Raw genomic sequence first — 24,682 nt, 5'->3', positions numbered from 1 at the left:
TACCAGGTGATAAATTAATGAGAGTTAACAGCTTAGGTCGAGGCATTTCTGACCATATTTGAGGAGAGCCAGAGGACAACTAGGTAATTTCCCGTGTCGTCTTTGGCATCAGAAAGTCAAAAAGGTCGGCCAAAAACGTTATTTACCCATCCAGTTAGCACTACAGTATTATGTGTCAACATGAATTTCATAATCCAGTTTATGTACTAGTTGGCCACAAGGAAGAAAAAAAAAAAAGCGCAACACTGCACGTTTTGTTGGTACAGACTGTACTTTGGACACAACACAAACAGCCATAATATTTTAGTATTTATTGGCACAATGTTGTAAGACAACAACTGACACATGATATAACAGGAGTACAGTCAAATCTAACAATTGTTTTCATTTATCCTAGAGTCTAACAAGGCCAATTCATCTCAAGACCAATCGCCATGGACTTGTTGGACAGCCGACCCTCAAAACTCAAGTATCATTATCCAGACAAACCAACTTCAGCAGGCTCACTTCGGCCCTGAGACGAGAGCCTCAGGTTTTTGCATCCACAATCCTAAAGGGAACAGACATATCTATTAAAATCAGGGGAAAGGAGCAACACAAAAAACCAAACACATTTGATGACCACACAGCCTCAGACAAAAATGGAACGGTAAGGGATATAATCAAGAGTAATTCATTTGGCAGAATCTTTTCATCACAGGTAAGGTGGTCGATTTGATCTTAAATTTATGCCAGCCACTGAGAAATTTCAGTCAGAAACTTCACTGCTGACCAACAGCAAAATGAACATGGGGTGCTCAAATTAGTTCAAAGACCATGAAGTGCTTACCAAGCTCAGTCTGATAGATGTAGCCCTTTCCTGGAGATGAGAGAGAAACAAGCTTATTACAAGTCAGTGACTGGTTGATTAAGATTTACTTCAACAGGTTACTCAGTAACAGATGTTGTCCACATTTTAGTTCAGGTCAGACATTTGTTTGGACATCACTGAACCCATTAAAGTTTCTGTAGAAGTGCATGCATTTTCAATCTCACCTCAGTCGATCTCATCTTTGCTGTTCAAGCTGGCTCAGAGTGATTGTAACCTGAAGATAATAGAAAAGTGTAAGTTAAATATGCACATGAAGTGTCAGGATGACAGTTTCTACATTGACCAGGTCAGCTAGAGCTAATATAACAGACTCCATGATTTACAGTCAGTCTTCACTTAGTCATCACACAGGCCAGACTACAGGGATCACCACAAGGTTCACTACAAGATCCCAACTAATGTACATGTGCAGCTCTTTCAGACCCAGGTGAGGCAGCACTCAGGGGGAGCTGCCCCCCCCTGACCAACTACACTCTTAGTCATGTGATTGAAAAAATATGTAATTTAGGATTAAATGCAACTGATCTGGGTCTGAAGTGCTGGAATTGCTGTTGATTTTCATACTCACCTCATTTGTGTGACATCTTGTGCAAACAACCGTTATGCCATTTGGTCTGCAAAGTTAGAATAGTTTGTAAGTTAATGATTTTTCAAAAAAGAGGGAGAGTTCTATTCCTAATAACCAGATCAGAATAAAAATGACCTATTTCCTCAACTGGATCAGAGACCTGATTCAAATTCATCACATCTGAATGATTTTGTTCACACAATGTTAACATGAAGTGATACTTACCAACAAGACTGAAGAGTCAGCAAAGGTTGCATGTCTGGTGAGAAAAGAGGAGAACTTAATGCTTTGCCTTAAATACTTCAGGGCTGATGAACAATTGCAGCTGACACATCAGCTAGGAGCGAAAGACAATAGTAGTTCTTCACGGTTTAATCTGCTGAACTATGCGATCATCATTATGTCAAGCAACACTAAAAGATCAAATTAGATCAGCCTTTCAACTCACCTTTGTCTTTTGCAGACAGCCAGTCATTTCTGAAAATGAAAAGAAAAATTAAAAATCACTTCAATAAATCAAGTAGCCTCATAAGTGAGGGAGGCCGACACATCAGATAGGAGCGAAAGACATGTTTCTTCGTCACAGTTATCAGCTGAACTATGCAATCATCACTGCATCAGACCAGTTTGATATTCAACCAGTAAACTCTTAAAGCACAAACTCACCTGAAGCTGAGCCAAGAATATTCTAACCATATCCATGAGTACCAGGACCATCTGCAAGTCAAACACAAGACATAAATAAAAACCTAATATATAGTAAATATGCAAGCATTTCTTAAATCAGTACTGCATCAGAAAAAAGTCATCTTTCACTCTTTTTCAGAGAGATTCCCATTGTTTTAAAACAAAAGTCATCATTGACAGTTTGTTGTGGGGACAATAAGTCAAATAAATTTTAGTTCCATTACCTGTTTGATGTTGTCCAAGAGTCAATTCAGTGACCATGACCACACCTGCAGGAACACAACATAAATGAGCAATCAAAACAATAATGTCAAGGGTGGAGGTATAAACTTAACAGTGCCTCAGATAATGTAACATGGTGGGTACGAGTATCGTCATCCATCTTGTCAAGAGTAGCAAATAAATGTCATCACAGCAGCACAGTGGTCACATATAGAATAAGAGACTGATGCTTCTCTGGGTTGTGTAGCTAGTCCAGCCATAGCTGCACCTCAAATGTTTAAATCTGTAGCACACCAAGACTGCAGTAATCAAATGATGCAGTTGAGTTTTGACACCCATCAATGGCAGTTAAGCAAACATGGATCCAAAACCCAACACTCAAATCCTTTGTGGGGTTCCCCCCCTCACCTAGCTGTCTAATGACAGTTGCCTGGTCTCCTGGCTCAATGAGGCAGAGATGGTACCATCCTGATCATGTGCATGTGTAATGTGCCTTCAACTGGCTCAAGGTTAAACTTTACATTTTAGCAGTTCTGGTGCAAGTAGTTTCCAAGAGGACAATAAGCTAACAATTTAAGAGATGCAACCTTGAGCTTTCTCATAAAGCCACATTTTAAAAGACTAAATTTAAAGCATCCAAAAAAAGAAATGGTAATTGGAAATTCTAATGGAATGCATACCGGTTAAAGGGTTTTAAGTCACTGTTCATCTGTTGCAGACTGCTGATCTCAATAATAGGGCTATTTTGTTACAGTTGCTGAAATGTTAAACTATCCTCAAAGAATTGCCCAAAAAAACAAAACGCCCAAGTACAGATACAGGAACCTCAGAGAAGCATGAATCCATCTAGACAGCCACACTGAGCAACACCGTGCCTTACCTCCTCCAGTTACATCATGTCTTCCGATTTTCCTGAAACCTGAGGACACACACAATTAGTACTATACTGCCAAGATCAGAGAGCAGCAAGTACAGCTCAAATAGAGAAGTCTCAGTGTAAAACGACTCAGAAATCACTTCTGTCCACTACTCTTATAACAAAAATCATCAGTGACTTCCAGTTAGGATAAATAGTAAAAAAAAAATATATATATATAAAAAAAAAATTTCCAATTACCAGTGCAGCATTTGATGACGTCTAGAACTTGGACACATCCTTTTAAACCTGAGGAAAAGAAATGCATTTTAGTAACAAATCTCTGACACACCAACTGAGTGGTACCAACTAAACTCATTACCAGTGTATTAATGAACCTCAGTGAGGTATTTTCATAAATCACTTCCAACCAGTAATCTTTAACATACGACCATAAACGAGCATTTCTGGTTCCTTACCGTATGTCCACCTTCATGGTTCAGAAATCCTGTCGACGGGCCTGCAAGCACAGACCAGAAACATTATAAACTTAAGCACATAGATTGTTTAAAATATGCAGTTCTGTCGTCTTGAATATTAAACATTAAATCTCAAATACTGTTCGCCCTGCGGCTAGCAGCATAGGAGCTTCGCATTTAACTTAAAATGGCAGCATACAGTTCTGAACGATTGTCCCATGCAGTCAGAAATGTTGGCGTTTCTTCACATTTACTCAGATGTCCCTACCAACATTTATTTCATCATATAGCCATGGGGCAAAGCTGCACTCAGATAGAAGGGCTGCTTAGCATCATTAGCAACATGCGTGATACAACACGTGGCTGAGGCCTGTTCCTGCTGCTAGCATCAGTTCACTACTTCACACGAAATAAAATATTTATCTGAAACAACAGCACATATCCAGCGGGATAAACATACACATTACAAATCTACAGACATAAAAAAACGGCTTAAATAAACAATTAACCCCGGGTAAAAGGCCACATCCGCAGTGAAAAGGAGAAGGACAAACTTACCTGTCAGACAGCAGGAGAATGAGAGAGGGCAGAGGGTGCAAGGCGCTTTTATACGAGATGTCGCGAAGCATGATGGGAAAAAATTGTCCGATGACTAGCGCCCCTGCTCGACCAATGACCAGAATTAAACCAAACTACAATTATATTTTGTGAAACGAGGTGGACGATATGGATATATTATTTTTCAGTTTATAAGTTTATAACTAAAAGTAGTGACTAAAAGTAATTAAGTCTAATACAACAGCCCTGCCATAAATCCAACCTTCATGAAGTTTATAATGTTCAGTTCGTGTCGAAACTGTGTTTTTTTTTCAACTTTATGGTCATTTCGGGGGAATGATTTTTTTGTTGTTGTTATGCTACTTACATTTCATTTTGGAGGATGTAGTTCATGTTGGTATTGAACTGTACTGCGTCACACTGATAGCTGTTTCTATTATTTTATCCACCCCATTTATGTCAGTTAGAAATACCTCTCTATATAATGCACTACAATTCAACAGTGCCACACACTGTAGTGTCCAAAATAATCATACAGTTGAATCAATAGCTCTCTGCAACAGTTTCAACACAAATTGTACATTCTAACCTTCATGAATGAGGATTTATTGCATCACTGTTGTTTTAGCCAGGAGTACCTAATAAACTGCCAACTGAGTTTCTCTAGAAAATCAATTGAGAAACTGTTTACACACACACCAAGAAAAGTCATTCAAAACTTTGTTAGTGTATGTGCTATGCAGGCTTCAACTTTCCACATCACACTTGTATAAGATCCCTTTTCCAGTGTCAAATCCACAGTGCACAAACATCATTCTGCATGTTGGAGATCAAACAATCAAAAGAAGTAACACTGACTGAAACACATCTTTGAGTGGAGGAGTTCTTTAAATATCTAACGTATAAAACTAGTTGGTCACATTAATGCAGAAATCATATATAAATTCTTGATCTTCTCAAATCTTGATCCACAAGGAGTTGTGCTTGTATAAGTGATATGGTATATCATCTCATGATATCTATCCACTACTACCACTTAAAGAAAAGTATAATCAATAAGTAAATGTTTTACAGTGAAATGTAATCCAAATATATTTATTCAATATATACCAAGACGAATGTTGAGGATATTATTTTGATGGCAAACCCCAAGGGGTCCAAAAAGATGCAGGTTCACTTTGTCACTCGTTTAATTGGTAATTAACTGAAAATTAACAAGGGATTTGTACCACTAAAGCACAATTTCAAGTAAGATCAGTGCTGCATTATAATCTAATCTTCAGAGTCATGCACAGAGGTCAAATCCCCTGGACACCCACACAGTTGTTTTGAAATGCTGTTTGGTTTTAAACCTGTAGTCAAGTGATAGTGGGGTGGAGTTACGCTGGGAATATAATGATGCAAATCAGCTCTGTGTACTAATAACGAAGATAGTCGAGATTAGTATTCCCACTGTAACAACTGCATCAAAAAAACTAACAGAGGGGTGATGGCGGACATGTTAATCAATGTCATGCCATGTCATGACGTGTCATGTGTGGCCAACGACGTGAATTCAAGTGACATGCAGACATATTCTTCCTAAAGAAAAAACTAAATCTTAGCTTCCTCTCTGTCTTAAGAAGATGCTCTTTGAAAGAACCATGACAAAATCTCACAGGAATAAACTCATGGAGATTTAATATTATGCATCAATAAACAGGAGGATCTGATACAATCAATGGTTATGATCAGAAGGAAATAAAAAATACATTTGTTTTGATTGCTCTCTATCAGGCGATACTGAGTGATACTGAAATGTATGGCAAGGCCTCGATTCAATATAATTTACAAAGACAAAACATGGAGGAAAAAACAAAATAATAACTTTAAATTTAGCTTGGACTCAATTTAATTTGGCTTGTTTCTAAAGGCATTTTTGTCTGCTTTAGAGGAGGATTAAAGTCCAAAGCAGCAAACACACCACATACACAGGCATTTATTTTCACCTAGTGTGTGACTGGATGCGCTTACAACACCAGGAATGTGGCTTTATAGATCCCTTCACCAATTAATTGAATTCTAAAGGTCCTTTACGATTCATCTGAATCAATCAGCTTACTTAATGTAATGGCCAAATATCTATGAGACAAAATAATGAAATTGCACACAAAAATAACACGGGAGGGCTGTTACGAGCTTGCTACAGCATTGAGAGATATTCCCAGGCATTTTCAGGTGAAAATTGTTTATTTTTGTATCTCATCCAAATATGCCTAATTTAGATCCAACCCATGTAGCTGTAAATAAGAGAATGAATGATGGTTCGAAAAAGCATAGGTGTACAGTAGGATAAATATTGCCCTCTATGTGGTTCTTATCTTGAAAAACATTGGACAAAAAATTAATATTACAAGACAACTGAACCGGTAGAACAGTCTGGCTCCTCATTTTCACTCTCCTCACCCTCTGACAACACGAAGAATGGACGTCAAGGTGGTCCACTCAGACATCAGGGATTTTGGAGAGGATACCAAGATAGGTGATGTGCAGAACAAAAGGGAGACTTCACAGACTCAGTCCTAGCTTTACGTCCTCATTGTGGACCAGTGATCCAGAAAAGACAAAAATATGTAAACAATCATTTGTTCATAAATGCCTTCAGGTAACATGGAAACATTTTTAGAGGATTGTTTGTTCTCTGTCCAGATCAAAGTCCCTTTTGCCTTTTCTTTAAACCTTTTTTGGCATAATGGACAACCAAATTTGTCCTTTTGACTGGCAACGTAAATTATTTCTATCTACATTGCATATATTCCATAAACCTATACTATGGGTTATGCAGGGCTTTGCTTCTGGATAACACTTGGGACACAGAACAGTGTGAAGGACCAAATAGATGGCAAGTTAACTTAATCAAATGGGTAAATGGAATGATTGCTAAAGATGTAAAGCCATCAAGTTCATATCCTCAAATATTTTACACTATTGCCAGAAAAAAAAGAAAAAAAAAAAAGAACGTTGAAAATAAAAAAAGAATATATATTCATATATCCATCATATGTATATCATATCTATATATAAACAACAGTTATAATTAGTTGCAGGCAAGCAGAGAATTTCTCCCCCGCCCCTTTAAGATTCATCCGTTCCACCGTTATAAGGCTGTCAGACTCTCAGAGGGGGCAGCAGCTTTTTTTCCTCAGTCACCAGATTCCCTGAGATGTAGAGCGCTGTTTTGTTTGTCAAGGTTTATTTGATTTGAACACCATCAACCACACACCCCTTTACAACCCCCCCAAAAAAAACCATGTGTGTTGGGAAATGAGTGCTGCTCTGTCGTGTGGAGCTGATGATGGGTGTGGTCGTGAAGCTGACGGACAGAGTCGAGAGACGAGATGCATCGGCGCTCCCGTCTCCACTCTGCGCTGCCGAGTCTCATGTTGGCGGGTATCGGTGGCGGTGGAAGTGAGATTGCCCAAATAAGGAGAGGAGGTTTACTAATTTTCATGTTACATCTTTGATGCTTTTCCATTTGATTTCATTCATTTCCATATGGTTGTTTTACAGTCAAATGCAAAGCTGTGTACATATTCAATCATCAGTCATTCCAAGGCTTGGATAAGAAGTGGTTTTGCAAAAGAGTTCTTATGAAGACTCTGCTGTGTGTGCATTTCTTTATGCATATGTATGTGTGTGTATCAGAGTGTGCGTAGTCTTCTCAGTGCCTCTGAGAGGCTAATCTCTTTAATAGAGGATCATCGTAGACCCAGCACTCCCCATCCTCATGGAATAGCTGTAGAAACGCACAAACAATAACAATTATTACACTCAGTTCATCTGAAACATCTATTTTAAAATAAAACTACAATATCATCTGATATTTCTAACACAGATCTCTGTCTACCTGTGAAACAGAGGTCTTGGATCCGTGTATATTTCAAGTACATTGTAAGCTTTCTGCCATCATTTTCCTTTTATTTTGAATGTTATTGCCAATGGGGACTGAATACAAACTGTGAACTTAAAAATAACTCAAATTTTAACTTTAATTTTTGCTAATGTTATCTCATTATGTTGTATTCAGATTCAGTCATTTGATGTCCAAAAAACAAGAATATATAGTGATTGATAGGGAAAAAGATGCATGTCAAGGTCTCTTCTCACACAGTGTTCATGTTCTTTGAGGCAGCTGAAAAACAAAAGGCAGGCAGACTCACCCTAGTCTCCCACTGCTGCTCGTTCTCCTTCCTATCTCTTGCTTCGGCTCTCTGTTTCTCCTCCAACCGGTGTTTGGCTTCTGTTGCTGCATCAATGTCTTTCAGTTTCAGGTTCAGCGTCACATCTCTCCACAATCTGATGAATTAAAGAGTTAAAAGTCAAATACACAAACAGGCTGGTATTTCTCCAAGTGAAGCATTTTGTTTCGGCATCCTTTCCTAAACTGGTTAAAGGTTACGAAACAATTTCATTTCTCACCTTCGGGACTCATACTCGAGTTGGTCTTCCAGCTTTCTCACTTTCTTCTTGATGATACCCATCCTTTTAGTATCTATGAACACTGTGTTCTCCTAGAAACACACAAAATGCACATTCATTCATTTTTTGATGTTATTTACTGCAAAACTGCTTCTTTAGTAGTTACGAGTTTCCCCTTAGTGATTATTGTCTAATCTGATGAATACCCTCCACCCACCAAAGAAAAATTTTTAAAAAAGAAATAAGAAAAAGAAATAAATATAGGACTCACTCCAGTTGCCCACTTAGCATACATCACTCCGTTCCATTCCCCTTCAATGGAGCAGAAAGACTTCTTATCATTAGGTGCACTGCAAGAGAAACAGAAAAGAATAATAATACACTTCATTAAAAAGGTCAGGATCTTTTATCCTTTATCAGTCTTCGATCTGTGATCTAAAATTGAATTGAGCAACCAGTTTCTTCTTACAAAATCTCAGCAGTGATCCTGTGCTTCTTTCCTCCGTAGAAGGGTTTGGTGTGGAACACGATGTTAGCACTGTAGCCCGACTTGGAGCAGGAGATGTTGCACTCCCCACCCAGCTCCACCCACGGCACAGTCAGAATCGACCTGGACAGACAGGCTCAGGTCAGTGAAGCAAACATTAATGACCAGACAGTAAAAGTAGAGTGATGACACAGACAAACACAGGGAAGCAATAAGACACACCTGCCGTATCCGTTAGGGAAGGTGAGGATGTAATGTTCATCATGCTCCAAACACGACACACAACCTAAAACAAACCCAGCAAGTTATTACTTCACTTATTATTAACTAAACAAAAATGTGTAAAAATGTATACTTTGGAGTGTATGAGGCAGTCCTCTTGTGTACCTTGGCCAATGTTGTGGACACCTATGGACATGCCTAAGAACTTAGACTTAGTCCAGATGTGAGCGTTGAACTGGATCTTCTTATTTAAACACTCTGCGTAGAATGCAGAAACTACAGAAGGTAGACAAGATGTATTGAAGAGTTTGTTTAAAAAATGGACACATTTCAACGACGGACCAGCAAGGGCCGCTTTTCAAAAAAAAGAAAGGTCAATGTTCAGTGGGCTTTTCTTGACCCTAAATGTCAAAAGGTTTGGGCAGTGCTGTGTAATTATTCAGAAGGAGGAGGTTCGACACTCACTGGGTGGGTGGTGAGAGACCTGCTCTGCCACAAAACACACACTATTGGATGAAGACCAGGGAACTGGGCCCTCTGACACCGTCTCCTGAAGGGTGGTAGAAGGTAAAGGATTGAGAACAGATCAAACCCATGCTTACTCTATGTTACAGTTCTACAAAATATTAAATTCAATTTTTTTTTGTAACTATGTAAACAATATTAAAGTGAAAGGTGTGGTATGTAAACCTAAAAAGCAGCCAGTTGTAAGGCAAGAAGTTTACTGTTTGCAAAAGGGACTATTCTTGCAATTCAAGTTAAGTTTATTTGCATAACCAAATATCACATCCAGTGTCTCCATGGTCCTTACAGGCTGACAACATATTTTCAACCAAAGTCACACTTAGCTTCAACCGTGACAAACTTTTGCAAATGAGGCTGACGACTTTGACTGCAGAGGCATGTGGTCTCACCGTGTGTGGGGAGGGCTCCTCTGCTTCACTGGGCAAATCCCAGTGGCAATAGAAAACTTCACCCAGGATTGGATTATAAGGTTTCTTGGCCACTGAGCCTTTCCTCCCTGCATGGAAGGCTGACAGGTACCATTTTACCACCTGAACCATGCGCTCCCGGGGCTCCGGCTGCTCAGCAATACTAGTGGAAGTCAGATGAAGGGCACAGTTATTGATATTTTAATATATTTAACATATTGGAATATCTTGTTGAAACAACTGTTTGCACAGAATTGAGGAGTTGTTGAAGTGGTACATACCTTACAAATAAGTCAGGGTGTGCAAAGAAGTCTGCGTACATTTCTAACAAAGACCTCCTCTCTAGGATGAAGGTAGGCAGGACCACCTGTGAAATATAATGAAGGAAAAAACTGTAGCTGCGTGGGTTGTTCAAACGAAACAGCTTGCACCGATCATATTAGTGAATAAAAAGAGGATGGCCTGCAGTGGGAGAAAGGCAGAAAAAACAAAGAAAGACACTGGACTGGAGTCATGCAGACATCAGTGCGCTGCTTTGAGCTCTTCACCTTTGTGAGGTCCATGCCCAAACGAACTTGAGAGAGCAGATGCATGATGACACTCTTGTGCTCCTCTACAGACTCGCCCTCACCATCATCATCACGGTCGTCATGGCTATCAAACGGATCTGAAGACGACAGCAGAGGACAAGTCATATATTGCTGTAAAAACATTGTTGCAATGATACAGTATTAGTGAGAAAAACTAAAGCTTAGTTTTTAATGCAGAAAGAAGCAAAAAAAACTAGCCGTAATATATTTGTGTGTCTTGTGAGCTTTCCCTTTGTACCTGCATCTGTGGTGCCATTGGACATGGACGAGTTGAGGGACTCAGTGGTGTCTGGTCGTTTCAATGCTGTTTCTTCATTAGTGAGGGGCGGGGCAGCTGCAGGCCCTGAGGGACTGAAGTCAAGAAGAGGAGACAGGAGCGGAAAGGAGGCAGGAGGCAGGAGAGATAAGGAGATAAATAATGAGTAGGATTTCACAGGCAATATTGTTGCAAACTTCTCTGACTAAGGCTGCCAACGCAGCTTGACTTTTATTCTAAACAGCATTTTCCCACCTAAGCTGCTAAACACTATAATTACAGCAATGTTTTTAAACTCTGAAGCAATAGATTCACTATGTGCAATGTTTGTTGCCTGGACGTTGGGTGATACAATACTCACTCTATGCAGTGTTTAGGGGAAGTGCTGCTCTGGTAAAATTCATCAGCATCGTAGAACTCATCCTCGCTGGAGGAGTAGGAGAAGTCTGGCACCGAGTGCGAGGGGAGGGGGATGTGAGCTGGGGAAGCAATGCCGCTACTGGAGCCTGATGGGCCACTCCCTGACAGAAAAAAAATAAAAATAAAAATAAATAAAGCATTGTGTGTGTGATGTCAGTGTTCTCTTGCAGTGTTTTCCCTTTAATGTGGTAGATCCAATAAATAAGGCTTTTTTATTCATAAAGCACAAACTCATTTCTGAGCCCAGTCCAGCAGTCCATGTCCACTAACCTGTCTTTAACATATTGATAGCTTCCTCTGCAGAGCATATTGACAGTGCTATCAAGCATGCAGCTTGCCTCTTTAGTGCACAGCACAGCGTTTTATTAATGCTGCCTCAGCACAGAAGACAAACAGGCAGGAACCTCTGCTGTCTCTTGCCTTTTTAATTTACTTTATGTTCATGGACACAGAACTCCTGGAAGAAGTACAGTAACAATTAATAAAGTATTTCTACTTCTGTTGTTGTGGTTGAGTTTCCATTTCATTAGTTTCATGTAGCTTGTAAAAAGGATCCAATAAGAAGAAATAGCTTGCCAAAAACCAGGAAAACAACTGTAGTTCATATTATATTTCATTTCTTGTAAACATCAGAGGAAGTTATAATTTCTCTATGAATTATCAGTATAACAACTGATAATCTTTCCTATTAGTGCTAGTAGTATAACTGGCTGCTGGAGCGAAGTGAACTTTCACCTGTGCTGTTGGGAGTTGGGGTCTGCAGACTGCCCATCACCGTGACAACAGGACCAACAGGTAATGTGGAGGGTCGTTGGTCTGATTTACACACCTGAGAAACGTCTTTAGCAGAAAGAGAGAGCAAATGAGTTAGTAGTCTTAAAAGTCTAAAAGTCTTAAAATTAAGCTACATCACATTAAAACCAGCAAACCCGTCCCACGTGTCAGGAGGCGGAGAAAAGGATCTGAGACACTGCAGACAGAGGCTTCTGCTCAGAGGGGGAATACACGGTCAGACAGACTGAAATTAGAATGGCCTACTTTGCAGTGTTCATTTTCACTGCATTTGTAAACAGTCTAGTTATATTCATCTGACCAAAATAGCAAAAAAGTTTTAGTCATTCTTATTCGTACTAAATTTAGTAATTTATTTACTGACTAAAGCATAACTACACTGAAGGACAGGAATCTGCTTCAGTGCAGAAAAACATTAATCCATTCATTTTTGGAAATCATGCAGCTGGATCCTGCTGCATATCTTCAACAATCAGGAACTTATCTTGTATCAATTCACCCTCAAACACTGAAAGAACATGAAGTACCGATATCAGAAGCCTGAATGACATTGCCATACTAGAACTTGCTTCAGGTTTCATCCCACTGGCTTCAAAAGTGGGATGAAACAGCGAAATATTAAAATTTCAAATGTTGCTGAGTGACAGAATATTGTCTCATTAAGGTCCCTGCTGATAAAAAACAGCAAACAAAGAAAAAAAAGAATCTATTTAGACATTTCTGTGACAACATCAACTGTTGCAGAGTGGAAACATCAGCTGGATGAGATTAAGATGCAACAACAGGGGGAGCTGTTGTCACCTTTGAGTACATTTCAAAACATGAACAACCTTTCTGGGGCCTGCAGGGTGATGCATCTGTGAAGTCTATGAGACTGTGAGGCACGTTAACGCATCAAGCACATGAACCCACAAGTCTAAATGTGTATAAGGGATGGTGAGAAGGCAGATGTCTTGTACCTGCTGGTAGTGTGGTCTGTGTTGGCATCGTGGTGTTGACTACAGGAGTATCCAGAGGGGGCTGGTAGATCCCATCCACTGGGTTGATGGTGCTCTGAAAGAAACATACAAAGACAACATTGCTATCAACAACAAAAACAACTTGCCTTAAAAGTGACATCATCATTGCTGCAACAATAGCACACTCATACGACTCCCTGCTTACAAGTCTAAAATGCTATCTAACGGACTATTGGCCTATTAACCATCTATAGTCATATCGGAAAACATCAATGTATGTCTGTGTATCCAGGCACAATATGACTGGTCTATTTCAACAACATCTGAAACCAAATGTGCCGACATGCTCACCACAATGCAACACCATTTCCTTTCACATCCAAGCCAGATGCCAATGTAAGCGCTCACCCTCGATTGGGTACCAGCTTCACAGCTTGTGTATTGGTTATAGATCAGCTTAATGCTGTACATATGCGACAACATGAACAGTGAAATAATATATGCACCATCCACCACAGGAAGATCAATTTCCTTTCATTCCATTTCCTGGAAAGAGTGGCGTTACCAGGTTTCATTAATCTAATCAATATGAAACCAACAACAATGCCTGAAATCCGAATGCCAGCAGTACCTTTACTAACAGCGCCTCTTGAGCTCTGAGCAACCTTCCAAGCTAAAAAGGAGTTAATTAACTCCACTGGGCTGCAGACTAACTGTGTAACATGTTTAAACTTTCTGGCTTTGATTTCCCTGTGGTAGAAATCAGTGGGGACACTCTTATCTGTAGTGGCCTGCCCTCATCAGTGCCACCTTAACATCATATATCGAATGTATTTGAATTCAGGCAACACATAGCACAAAGCAGCCTGTTGGCTTGGTTTAATGGGGTCACTGGCACCAATGACCCAACTGACAGGAACACCAACAACATCATGAGCAAACAAAGTGAAACCTTATCGACCCTTATTCCCCAACAATTTACCCTCAGGGTTTTTGGTTGCACTGAAACTAGATCTAGTCATTGTGATGTGTTATCCTTTTATTCAAACTTGACCTGTAGCTTGTGATTCTTTTTTATTTTTTATTTCTGTTATATTTTCTATGCAAGTTTTGATTAAGTCATTTGAAATGAACAGGAACAGTGAATCACTACAAAGTCTGTGCCCTGAAATTAGGCTGTGAGGGTGAGGATACAGTGAGGGTTAACACCAAAGTTGGACTGCAGTACCAGGAAGTGGACAACACTTTTCCTCTAAATACTACTTGAAGCTATTTTTATTTGTTTTTTAAATCTTTTTTATGTCGAGATTTTGAAAATGTGTCAATGGTCACCAGAAAGACAGCTGTGACCAGTGGTAGAAAATGTCCTGCAGAGATGCTTGGTCTGACATCTCAGGTCCATTTGCCCTTCTGTTCTCTCATATCTTTGAGCTTCCTGTCTCTATCCCTTCCTTTCTACCTTCCCTTCACTGCCCGATGCATGCCTTGTCCACGTGCCTCTATAAAAGTAAGGCGAGGGCTACTAATTATAGCTGATTACAGAAATATTGGTCCGTCATGGTGGGACCAGCCTGTGGCCTTGCAAGGCGGAGATGAAGCAAAAGCAGGCGGAGGGAAAGAGTTACAGTTAAAACCAGCTTTAAGCACTGTGATCAATATATTTTTTTTAGTGAATGTAATATTAATGTAGCAGGTAGCTCCAGCAGCAGAGCAAACCTAAACCAATCACAGCACATAAATTATTCTGACAGATAAATACCGAATGGGCTTCTAGTGTGCTTGGTTAAAGGATTCCCACACTTTACGGCAATTCCCCTGGCAATGCATCGCTTGACAAGGTCAATCAAACATACTGCTAGTGTTTCAAGTGAGGTGTACAGTGCATTTATCTTTTGCTCCACATTATTTGTGCAACGTGACAGACATTTAGAGGTTCTAAAGCTGCAACGATATCTTTAGAGCAAAGCTTATGCCATATAAAAACATGTGCAGTTAGATGTGTAGACAGAGCTTATGCTGTCCTATTTATACTACGTAATACTGTACTTAATGACTGTGAGATTAAGTCAGCTATAAGAGCAGTGCAGGTCTATTGAGCTGTGCGGCCCCTGTGGGATTCTTGCTTCAAGGACGACACAAGAGGTTGTCCGTGTCTTAGTCCATTACCTACAATCTACTAATCACATTACATTACCAACCACTTTTCAAAGCATAAAGAAAAGTTTTAGATTGATTTTATACCTTCCAGAAAGAGGCTGAAAGGTATAAGGTTGTGTATATTGCAGGATGATCAAAATGTATGTTTCATTTGCCCTTCAGTCCTCACTTTTCTGTCTCTTCTGTTTCCCAGTCCACATCCCCTCAGCTTTCCTTTTCTAGCCCAACACTTACACGGCTTTACAGAGATATGTAATGCATCACAGTTCATAAATATATAAACCGCTCTGCTCTTTTTTTTTGTTTTTATAAAAGTGGCAACCAATTGCAAGGAAATACAGTTGTGAGCCAGATCTGTTTAGGAAAAAAATCCCTCTGAGAACTGGCAGCTGAAAGTACTGCTTACAGACTAAACTGTCTGAAATAAAGCTGAAAGATGAGCAACACGCAAACATGGACATGCGTGAAAGGCTTGTTTGACTTTGGTTGTTTATTCCATTTAAAAGTTTACTGTCTGGCAGTCCACTCTCAAATCACAGAGGTTGGAGTTTCCTTAAACTGATATGAAGGTGAATGATAGAACATCCATCTAATGCATGCTTCAGTGCTTCAAACTGATATTCACAACTTACTGAAAGGAAACAAAAAGCAATGGCTGCATGGAAGAGAAGACATTAAACAAAAAACCTATAGTAAATGCTTTGGAAAATGGATAACTGTAACATAAATTGTATGCGTTGTAGATGAAACTTGCAAAACTCCTGGTTTGGCCTTTGACATGAAGACAGGACACCTGCAGAGCCGGTACGGCGCTCTCTAGATGGCTTTCCAGCTATTAGTACTCAGTAGTTCAATTAGCAGGCAGTGTGGACACAATAAATCAATGGCAGATTAGTTGACTCTAATTAGTGGGTGAAGTGAAGTGCAACATTCTCTAATATACAGGCATGCAAACACACATGTATAGACTATGCACACATACATTTTCTGTTTGCAGACACACATACACATGTTGTATCTTGATGAAGAAAAGAACAGTTCCCAACAATCGCAAAAAGTATTTAAATCCCAGATGAAATCAGTAGATTATTAACTTAATTAAGAGGATAGAGGTGGCAGACATGAGGGGAAAAGCTTGAGATAGAGCTTATCTCCAAATTAGACGGCATGCACTAAAGAGATCTGATTCATCTGCTTTTCTACAGTGGAGAGGAAATTAAGCAAGAAAAGAAAGTTAGCAGTTTGTTTGATTTTAATTTTTGTCATGGACAGAGAATGTCAAACTTACTATAAGTCCGTTTGCGTGTTGCTGTTCGTTACTTTGGTCCTTAAAATTTTGAGAAGACAATGTTAGACTACTTGTGTAGTAAGGTTCAAGAGTCATAATTCATAAAGCATCCTGAGCATCTTTGGTGTAGAGAGCAATGAGACCCATCCCTCTCATCACATGGAGCTTCATAATCACCCACTTGCAACATGCAGTAATCCTTTCATCACATGGTAAAATCCCCATGTCATTTCGTTCAGTATCAATAAGGACAGCATTGCTTCATTATGGCAATTTGTAAACCTACATTTCTTTGAATCTTATTCATGAGTAAAAGTGTGAGTTAAAAAAAAAAACAACAACACTACCTCACCTAAAACCCACATGAAGCAGAAATGTTTGCTCCACTTCCTTTCAAAGGGCTGAATGGAACATGTGATGAAACGAATACTGGGCTACACCCTCATAAACCACCGGCCCAGATAGCAACTGTAAGCAGGGAACTATCCCAGAGACACGCTCATGCTAACACACAGTGCACGTTGATGTGGTCTCACAAGAAAAATAATTTTGGTGAAATGGCAAACCAAACTACAGAGAGGTGACTCAAGCATGTGCTCATACTGTGTTTACCTTGGCAATTTGCAGCAGTACGATACAGTGCTTGATGGACTCTACCATACTCTGAAAGAGAAAACAAAAATGAATTCATTAACTAAGGATTCACAACCAAAATGAAATACAGGAAGGAGAATGTGTTAAGTTCTGACTTACACAAGTAGTCTCTTTCAAATTTTCAATTTTCTGTAAAAAGGAAAAGAAGGCTGTAAGATCCAACAGCAATTTCAAACACAAATACAAACAACTAGTAGAAAACATCAAGGTAATAATCTCCAACTGGATGGAGGCAGCATTTATTGTTCTTTAGACAATTTTCCGTAGTGAAGAGACTGGAGATCATGAAAGGTCAAAGTGAAAAAAGAAAAAGAAAAACAGTGTTAATCTCAGAGAGGAAGTGAACCACATAGCTTCTGGGAAAAAAACAAGAGGCTACACTAATACGCCCTGAAACTCAAGTGCTTCCTCCAACAAAGCCGAATACCCCTACTCTCTTATTGTCTTACTCATTTTAGGTTAGAAGAAAATATGTTTTGTGTTCTGAGAAAATATAGAAGATCAAGACATACAACTGTAATGTTAATCCATGATCAGTTATGAACTATAATTAGAGTATAGTGATTCTAACAAGGGTTCCTAAATTACACATCTTTAACTTTTTAATACACAAGCACACTGTGTTCCTATACATCGCTGATGGGATAGCGGAGTTGGTCTGTTAGAGCTGCAGCTATTGGTTGATTAAGAGAAAATTAATAATATCAACTATTTTGATATTTGATTAATAATTTTTCAAGCAAAAATGCCAAATCTTTTCTGGTCCTATATTCTCGCATGTGAGGACTTTCTGCTTTTGTCAGTTTTCTATAGTTGTAAACTGAACATCTTTGGGTTTTCCACAGCGGACCAGTGGAAGATTATAATGGGCACTACTTTGCGACACTGTATAGACAGAATGATTGATCAGGAAAATAATCTGCATATTCACCTATAATAAAAATAATTATTAGTTGAAGCTCTGTCTGTACTGAAATATTATGACAATTTAAAACTGACAAACAACACTTCAGTGTGTCAGCCTCTTTCGCCTGCTGTTGGCCACAGCTCTAATGACAGCGAGAACATGGACCAGAGACCCGAGACACAAGGACAGAGCAGCTCTGCTGGTACTCACTCTGCGTGATTCATCTTCTTTGCAATCCTTGATCTTCTCATCAAACAACTGCGTGAGAGTGACAGAGAACAAGAGATGAAAAGGGAAAAAACAGAGATGGAATATGAGCTAAGACGGGTCCACAATGAAATGAGTACTGAAATGATCAGAAGGTGAATCTGTAGAGATGATGTGGCTTGAGATAATGTGAAGGCAAGCAGCAAGCTCTTTGCTCTAAGGAGGAGCGCTTGCAGTGTTGTCATTAAGATTTTCTGCCTGAGACAACATGCTGCTTCTTCGTTTAATATGTGGTTTTCTGCTTTATCACCATATAACCACCAATCTTATTTTTTATTACCTTCTGCTTTGTTGTTGTGAGACCAGCAAAGATATACTTACGAGAAGAGACGAAATAAGAGGAAGGTCACGGCACAGACTTTAATGCCATGTCATGTATAGTATATGATGCCATGTGCCATATATATTATGAGGGTACATTTTAGGTTGCAATTTGAAAACTGTGTGGACATTTCTTCAGATGGACTACATTACCTCTGGTTCATTTCAACACTTCAAAGTAAGTGGCAGACATCCTATATTCACGACATCTTCATGAAGTAGGGAATTTCTACAGATGAAATGATAAGGATGGTTAGGTGTCTCTATATTGAGACCTACCTTTAACTGGTCAATCAGAATCTGTAGGTAGGCATCAGCTTCAGCTAGCTTCTTATCAAAGTCTTGAACACTCGGAACAAATCCTGTCTCGGCCTCCTGAGGATGAAGAAACAAACACAGCTGAGCATCAGTGCAGTCCTTACCAAATCAATGTCTAACACCATGCTGGTATTTGCATATTGAAAGTAAAATACACAGACACTACTAACATTCCAAGCCATGTATTCACATATTATCCATTCATTTCAAAAAAAGGCTCGAGTATGTCACCTCCTGGCCAGGTAGGCTTTGTAAAGTGTTACACAAAATGGTGGACAGAAACATCAACAGTTCAGGAGAATCTTCCAGCAACGTACTGTACGGGGAGATATGAATACTATTGTTTAAAGGCTAGCCTACATGAAAGGGCAGCAGGTCTGTCTGTCTGTCTGTCTGTCTGTCTGTCTGTCTGTCTGTCTGTCTGCCTGCCTGCCTGCCTGCCTGCCTGCCTGCCTGGAGGCCAGAGAATTTCAGGCTTCAACAAAAACTAAAATCAGGAAACTCAAGGATGGAGAGAATTTAGCTACTGACAGAGAAGCGTGTGTGTAAAGGAGCTGAGGTGCGCTCAAAATTCATTGTTTGTTAATTAGCTCCGCTTACTAGCCCCATCAGAAACACAGACTATACACACATAGAAACTCAGGGACAGACAATTTCATTATATAATATCCATTAAAAGGTAATTATTAGACTTTTGGCAGAGCAGATGTGAGCGGGCATCTGTCTCTATCTGTCTGAGCTCACCCAAGCACCCAGAACAATGGCTGTGGCTGTGGCTGTAACAAAACCAAAAGCAAGAAAATGGACAGATAAACACACGCACAAAAGAAGACTTCCTCTAAAAATCAGCTCATATTTAATGCTCGAGCCTGTCAATATTGAGGATACTTATCACCAGCACCAACATAATAACCTCTCTACGTCAAACCAGACGAATCAGTCAGATGACTAACACAGAGTGTGTCAGTGCAATTCAGCGCTACACAGCAGTTACTCTGACATGGAAAAACACAGATCACCTCTTACATGAAAAAGCAGAAAAAGTTAAATAGTAAAGTTAAAGCAATAGTGTTTGGAATGAAACAGAAGTCTTGTTAGTAAACCATGCTCTCGTTAAACCATGTTGTGAACTACCGCTGTTTCGGACTTGCTGCGCTCCACAGTCCCGTTGTGTCCTGAGTTTGAGGGGGCTTTCCTTCCTGCTAAAGACGATCTCATAGGAATGTGAAGAAAAGCCATTAACAGCCAAACACTGTTAGCAGCTGCCCCAGCCTGAGACCTGCTTAAGTTTAAACTCTAAAAACATGCTAGCTTTATAGAGAACAAAGTCTGAGTTAACAGCAGCCATAAGACTGGCAGTCAACTGGACAAACTTCCTCTAAGGATCAAAGGTGCTTTCATTGTTAGCATGACTGAAAATATAGCTGGCCACATGGGGGCCTGAGCAAAAATCTAAATAGAAAATAATGTTAATTAAGATGTAAATGTTTATATGCTGTTTCAATTTGTCCATATGGGCCTTGTTGGATTGGCACAGTCACTCCAGTGCGATCGACTTGTCCAGTCTGGTTACTTACTCATATTACACTGGATATACACTTCACTTTATCAGGAAAAGAGCTGTTATTCTTCTAGAAAGGCACTACATCATGACCATGTTTACTTGAAGCTGAAGAAATTAAGGCAAACACATCTACAGGCACCTTTGTACGCATGGGAAGTAGACTTAAAAACATATCTATAGATAATAACGTCAATCTTCTTCAAATTCCATCATGATACAGTGGGGATTCATTCCCATGTTCATCCCATGTACACACCCATCCTAACATTACAGTATTTACAAAATAACACACAAACAACTTTTGACATAAACCAATTGGTACAACATCAAAAAATTCAGCGTAAAACAGTAGAAGAGCTGAATCAAAACATTATGCATGTATATGCATCCATGCATCTAAAAGCCAGTATTTACCACAGGGCTTGTGTATTAGACTGCACTTATAAGTGTTAGACAGGTGCTACACTATACTGGCCATGTTTGCATTATAGGCCTGAACACATGCTAAAAGAAACTGAAGAAACAAAATTAAAGCAGGAAATTAAGCTGACATGGTGTGAAAAAAAAAAAGAAACAGAACAGAAAAATCTCCATTATTACATATCAAACAGTATCTCATGTTTTGTCAACACACAAAATAGACGGAAGCAGAAAGTCAGAGGCAGGTGGCTGGTTTATAAACGGCCACCACACCACCACGTCATTGTGCTCACTTCTTCACTGGTCCTGAAATATACCCAGACGTCTACACCTCCCCGTCCACTCATTCCAATTTCGCTCAATTTTGAGCAGTCTGTAAACTGTCACACATAAAAACTCACAAACCCACCAAACTACCCCAGACTCTAGAAACAACAATGCTCTTGCACCCTCCCCCTCCCTCCTGTTTCTATTTGTCTTTCCATGCAGTGTGACCCACTTTAAAATGCTGATGCCCCAGCAGCGCACTGCAGCCGTTTAAATTCTCCTTGCTATGGTGCAGTGGTGTTTGTGTGTGTGTGTGTATTGTGTATTTTACTTACTGGGTGCTTCGCTCCAATGGACATGCTGCGTTAAACCTTGTATATCTCTCCCATCAGGCCATTTAGCCTGACACAAGATCGTTTTCTCTTTCTCGGCCTTCGTTACTCTGTTTTTTTCCCCTTACAGCAACAAACCACCAGCTCTGGTGAAGTTAGCGTTCTTTCTCTCTCCTCCCCTTCCTCCTCCTCCACACAGAAATAGAAAACAATCTCCTCCTCTTGCTCTCTACTGCAGTCTGTCAATATAAACCACAGTAGCTTCCAGACTATGTGTTAGCTGGGAAGCTAGTCTGGCTACAATATATCCTTCGGCAGCAGTTATCAGCTGAGCTTTTGGTATGAGGCAGACAGAGCTGAGTTAATCCAGGACCCTCCCCTGGCAGGAACGGCACACTTCCTCTCATGCAGGCAGAAAACACACAAAGCAGCCGCAAGTGCTAACAGGGACAAGCACTAACAGCTACAACGATTGGCTGAGGCAACCGAGGCAGATGTTTGGTTGATCAAACAAGCAGCTCTCTGATTGGCTACTGCTGGGTCACATGACGCTATGACAGCCGCTTGCTAACACTGAGTAAGTGTGAGTGTGTGTGTGTGCGTGTGTGTGTGTGTGTGTGTGTGTGTGCGCACCGTGCGAGCAGGCACACGTAGCACATCAGAAGGATTTGCCACATAGGAAGGGAAGGCAGAAAAAGGAAGGAGGGAGGGAGAGCAAATGAAACGGCTGGTCATGAGGGGGAAAAGGAGGAGGAAATGGGTGGGAAGAACTGCACACAGATGATGATTATAGTGAAGAAGGAGAAAGGTATGCTTTAGAGAAGGGGAGTAGGGAAGATGGTTGGGCAGGGAAACAACTGGGGGACAGGAGAAGCAGGAAAAAGAACTGACTGAGACACTCAGTCTCAACATTTGAAAAAACAGAGTCACAAACATCAGTGGGACAACAAACACTGCGAGCTAGCCAGCAGTTAAACAGTCTTTCCGTAAAACAAAGGATCCTGGTCCCCATACTAGTCTCAACAAGCCACATATTTCCATATCAGCTTTCATTTATGATAACATGAATGTCACTATTATTTCTATTTACACAGACAAGGCTAGTCACTGGCTCAACTGCTCTGTTCAGCAAAAAAAAATCAGGTACAAGCAAGAGGCATAAAGTTTAAAAGTGCTGATAACACCTGAGATGCAAAGTCCCTTCAATATCATCATATGGGTGTTTATGGGTGTTGTGGTGTGGCACAGTACATGATTCACAGGATATGCAAATGCATGTAATCTGAGGTTCAATAAAAATCCCACAATGAAAGCTTTGATATTTAGGTAACATATTTATCTTTACTTCAGGATTTCACCAATCCTCTTTTTGGCTACACTTAATCTATATTAGTATAATCTTCAGGTATTGCAAAGAATAGCATGTTTGCTTAGGAAAATAGACAGTAAATAGTGAAACTACAAAGACAGATGCTGACAATTGAGCCCTACAGCAAAACAACTTTTTCTTGTAAATACAATGGATAGATTGGACACAGATACTTGTGCCTAAATACATACACATATACACACATATGCAAATAAAGTTACATACCCGGAGTTGGAGGGTGTGGCGGAGGATAGTACCCTCTAAGGCGTGGATCCACTTCTCACGTTCGTCGGCATCTCGGGCTGAGGGCAGAAGCACACAGACACACCCAGTGAACCACAGTTTCCATCCAGACACCTTCAGTAGCCATTACATTCATGTTACACATTAATTACTCCACAACACAAATGTGAAATGACATGAGCACTGGTGAAGCAGACATGGAAACTGTGCATTCATCTGGATGAGATTTTTTTAACATCATGTTGTGGGTTGAAGAATCTATAATAATAATAATAATAATAATAATAATAATGCATGTATATGCAGTTTTACAAATAAGACAATAACCATAAGCTTTACTAGTATAACCCATTTTATAAGAGGGCCAGAGAATTTGTTTACAGCTGAAGTAAGCAACAACAATATCAAAAAAAGGAAAAAAAAAGAAAGAAAAAACAATAAAATCAGATAAGAAAATAAAACAAAATGATTTAGATCAATAATAACTTAGTGGCTGCAAATCAAATGCAGAAAGATGTCTGAAGATTTATGTGGCAGATTGCCCTGAAATGGCTTTAAAAGGAGCAATTTGGCACTCTGGGAAATATGTTTATTGCTTATTTCTTTCTGAGAAATATGAGGAGATTGACACTACTCTCATACCTGTCCGTCAAACATGTAAACTCATTTGATTAATCCATATGTATATATCTAAGTGTAAGAATGATGCACTGTTGTTTTATGGTGGTTATGTGCCACTATTTCTTGGCAAGGTGAAGTCACCTGGTTGCCGGGCAACCTTTCGTTGCAGAAAGTTGGTGCACCTGGCTACGGAATAGTCAGCCATTCAGCCATTAGGCTAAACTACATTAACCAGGTCCTAGCTGTAGTTTAATATTTATCATACAGACATAGGAATGGTTAATCCTCTCATCTAACGTGAGAGTGAGATGCCCCAAGTGTTGAGCTACTCCTTTAAATTAGAGTAATGAGTAAAGGTAGTTAGGGCTGTGCTTAAATAGTATCTTAAATTTTGGCAACTATTAAGCTGTGCTACTGTACTAAACAAAACTAAATAAAAGGTAGCTTTCATATGATTGATTTAAGTATACACTTCAATCAAGGAATCTTTCAGTGAAGTTAAATAGGACAGTAACTAATTATAGTGTAGAATGTAGGATTTATGTCATACAGGATCTGATCAAATACATAAACACTCAGAATCTGACCAAGCACTCA

General features: G+C 39.7%; 1 protein-coding gene and 7 non-coding genes across 12 annotated transcripts in view; all 8 read right to left on the bottom strand.

Moving 5' to 3' along the window:
• Positions 1 to 627: 627 nt before the first annotated feature.
• Positions 628 to 703, bottom strand: LOC111651885 (small nucleolar RNA SNORD47). Its single transcript, XR_002760553.1, has one exon. It is a non-coding gene; the product is annotated as a small nucleolar RNA SNORD47 (small nucleolar RNA).
• Positions 704 to 927: 224 nt separating this feature from the next.
• On the bottom strand, positions 928 to 993 carry LOC111651881 (small nucleolar RNA SNORD78). The gene has a single exon (XR_002760550.1). It is a non-coding gene; the product is annotated as a small nucleolar RNA SNORD78 (small nucleolar RNA).
• Positions 994 to 1,764: 771 nt separating this feature from the next.
• On the bottom strand, positions 1,765 to 1,846 carry LOC111651887 (small nucleolar RNA snR60/Z15/Z230/Z193/J17). The gene has a single exon (XR_002760555.1). It is a non-coding gene; the product is annotated as a small nucleolar RNA snR60/Z15/Z230/Z193/J17 (small nucleolar RNA).
• Positions 1,847 to 1,981: 135 nt separating this feature from the next.
• On the bottom strand, positions 1,982 to 2,060 carry LOC111651880 (small nucleolar RNA snR60/Z15/Z230/Z193/J17). The gene has a single exon (XR_002760549.1). It is a non-coding gene; the product is annotated as a small nucleolar RNA snR60/Z15/Z230/Z193/J17 (small nucleolar RNA).
• Positions 2,061 to 2,226: 166 nt separating this feature from the next.
• LOC111651884 (small nucleolar RNA SNORD79) lies at positions 2,227 to 2,308 on the bottom strand. Its single transcript, XR_002760552.1, has one exon. It is a non-coding gene; the product is annotated as a small nucleolar RNA SNORD79 (small nucleolar RNA).
• Positions 2,309 to 3,335: 1,027 nt separating this feature from the next.
• On the bottom strand, positions 3,336 to 3,404 carry LOC111651882 (small nucleolar RNA SNORD75). The gene has a single exon (XR_002760551.1). It is a non-coding gene; the product is annotated as a small nucleolar RNA SNORD75 (small nucleolar RNA).
• A 494-nt stretch (positions 3,405 to 3,898) lies between these two features.
• Positions 3,899 to 3,980, bottom strand: LOC111651886 (small nucleolar RNA SNORD74). The gene has a single exon (XR_002760554.1). It is a non-coding gene; the product is annotated as a small nucleolar RNA SNORD74 (small nucleolar RNA).
• A 1,924-nt stretch (positions 3,981 to 5,904) lies between these two features.
• The window catches only part of osbpl9 (oxysterol binding protein-like 9), a 30,981-nt gene continuing 12,203 nt past the window's right edge, over positions 5,905 to 24,682 (bottom strand). For 2 of the 5 annotated variants that reach the window (XM_023401923.2, XM_023401925.2), the window contains 21 exons: positions 23,447 to 23,523; positions 19,231 to 19,326; positions 18,574 to 18,621; positions 17,556 to 17,585; positions 17,415 to 17,465; positions 16,803 to 16,841; positions 13,358 to 13,451; positions 12,342 to 12,446; positions 11,548 to 11,707; positions 11,169 to 11,281; positions 10,889 to 11,007; positions 10,622 to 10,707; positions 10,323 to 10,503; positions 9,874 to 9,958; positions 9,574 to 9,684; positions 9,409 to 9,472; positions 9,169 to 9,309; positions 8,971 to 9,049; positions 8,700 to 8,791; positions 8,441 to 8,576; positions 5,905 to 8,016 (listed from right to left, as the gene is read on the bottom strand). In XM_023401923.2, coding sequence (XP_023257691.1) covers positions 7,942 to 8,016; positions 8,441 to 8,576; positions 8,700 to 8,791; positions 8,971 to 9,049; positions 9,169 to 9,309; positions 9,409 to 9,472; positions 9,574 to 9,684; positions 9,874 to 9,958; positions 10,323 to 10,503; positions 10,622 to 10,707; positions 10,889 to 11,007; positions 11,169 to 11,281; positions 11,548 to 11,707; positions 12,342 to 12,446; positions 13,358 to 13,451; positions 16,803 to 16,841; positions 17,415 to 17,465; positions 17,556 to 17,585; positions 18,574 to 18,621; positions 19,231 to 19,326; positions 23,447 to 23,523 — 1,982 coding nt within the window. In that variant the 3' untranslated portion in view covers positions 5,905 to 7,941. Of the gene's footprint in view, positions 8,017 to 8,440; positions 8,577 to 8,699; positions 8,792 to 8,970; positions 9,050 to 9,168; positions 9,310 to 9,408; positions 9,473 to 9,573; positions 9,685 to 9,873; positions 9,959 to 10,322; positions 10,504 to 10,621; positions 10,708 to 10,888; positions 11,008 to 11,168; positions 11,282 to 11,547; positions 11,708 to 12,341; positions 12,447 to 13,357; positions 13,452 to 16,802; positions 16,842 to 17,414; positions 17,466 to 17,555; positions 17,586 to 18,573; positions 18,622 to 19,230; positions 19,327 to 20,403; positions 20,668 to 21,855; positions 22,283 to 23,446; positions 23,524 to 24,682 lie in introns of those variants that run through there. The other 3 variants (XM_023401928.2, XM_023401926.2, XM_023401924.2) reach the window with 3 other exon arrangements.

Source organism: Seriola lalandi, unplaced genomic scaffold, assembly GCF_002814215.2.
Source record: "Seriola lalandi dorsalis isolate HSWRI2012SDOR001 ecotype SW California unplaced genomic scaffold, Sedor1 jcf7180002053835, whole genome shotgun sequence".
Taxonomy (NCBI): Eukaryota; Metazoa; Chordata; class Actinopteri; order Carangiformes; family Carangidae; genus Seriola; species Seriola lalandi.
The sequence above is the reverse complement of the archived record's forward strand: the minus strand, read 5'-3'. Positions and strand labels throughout refer to the sequence as shown.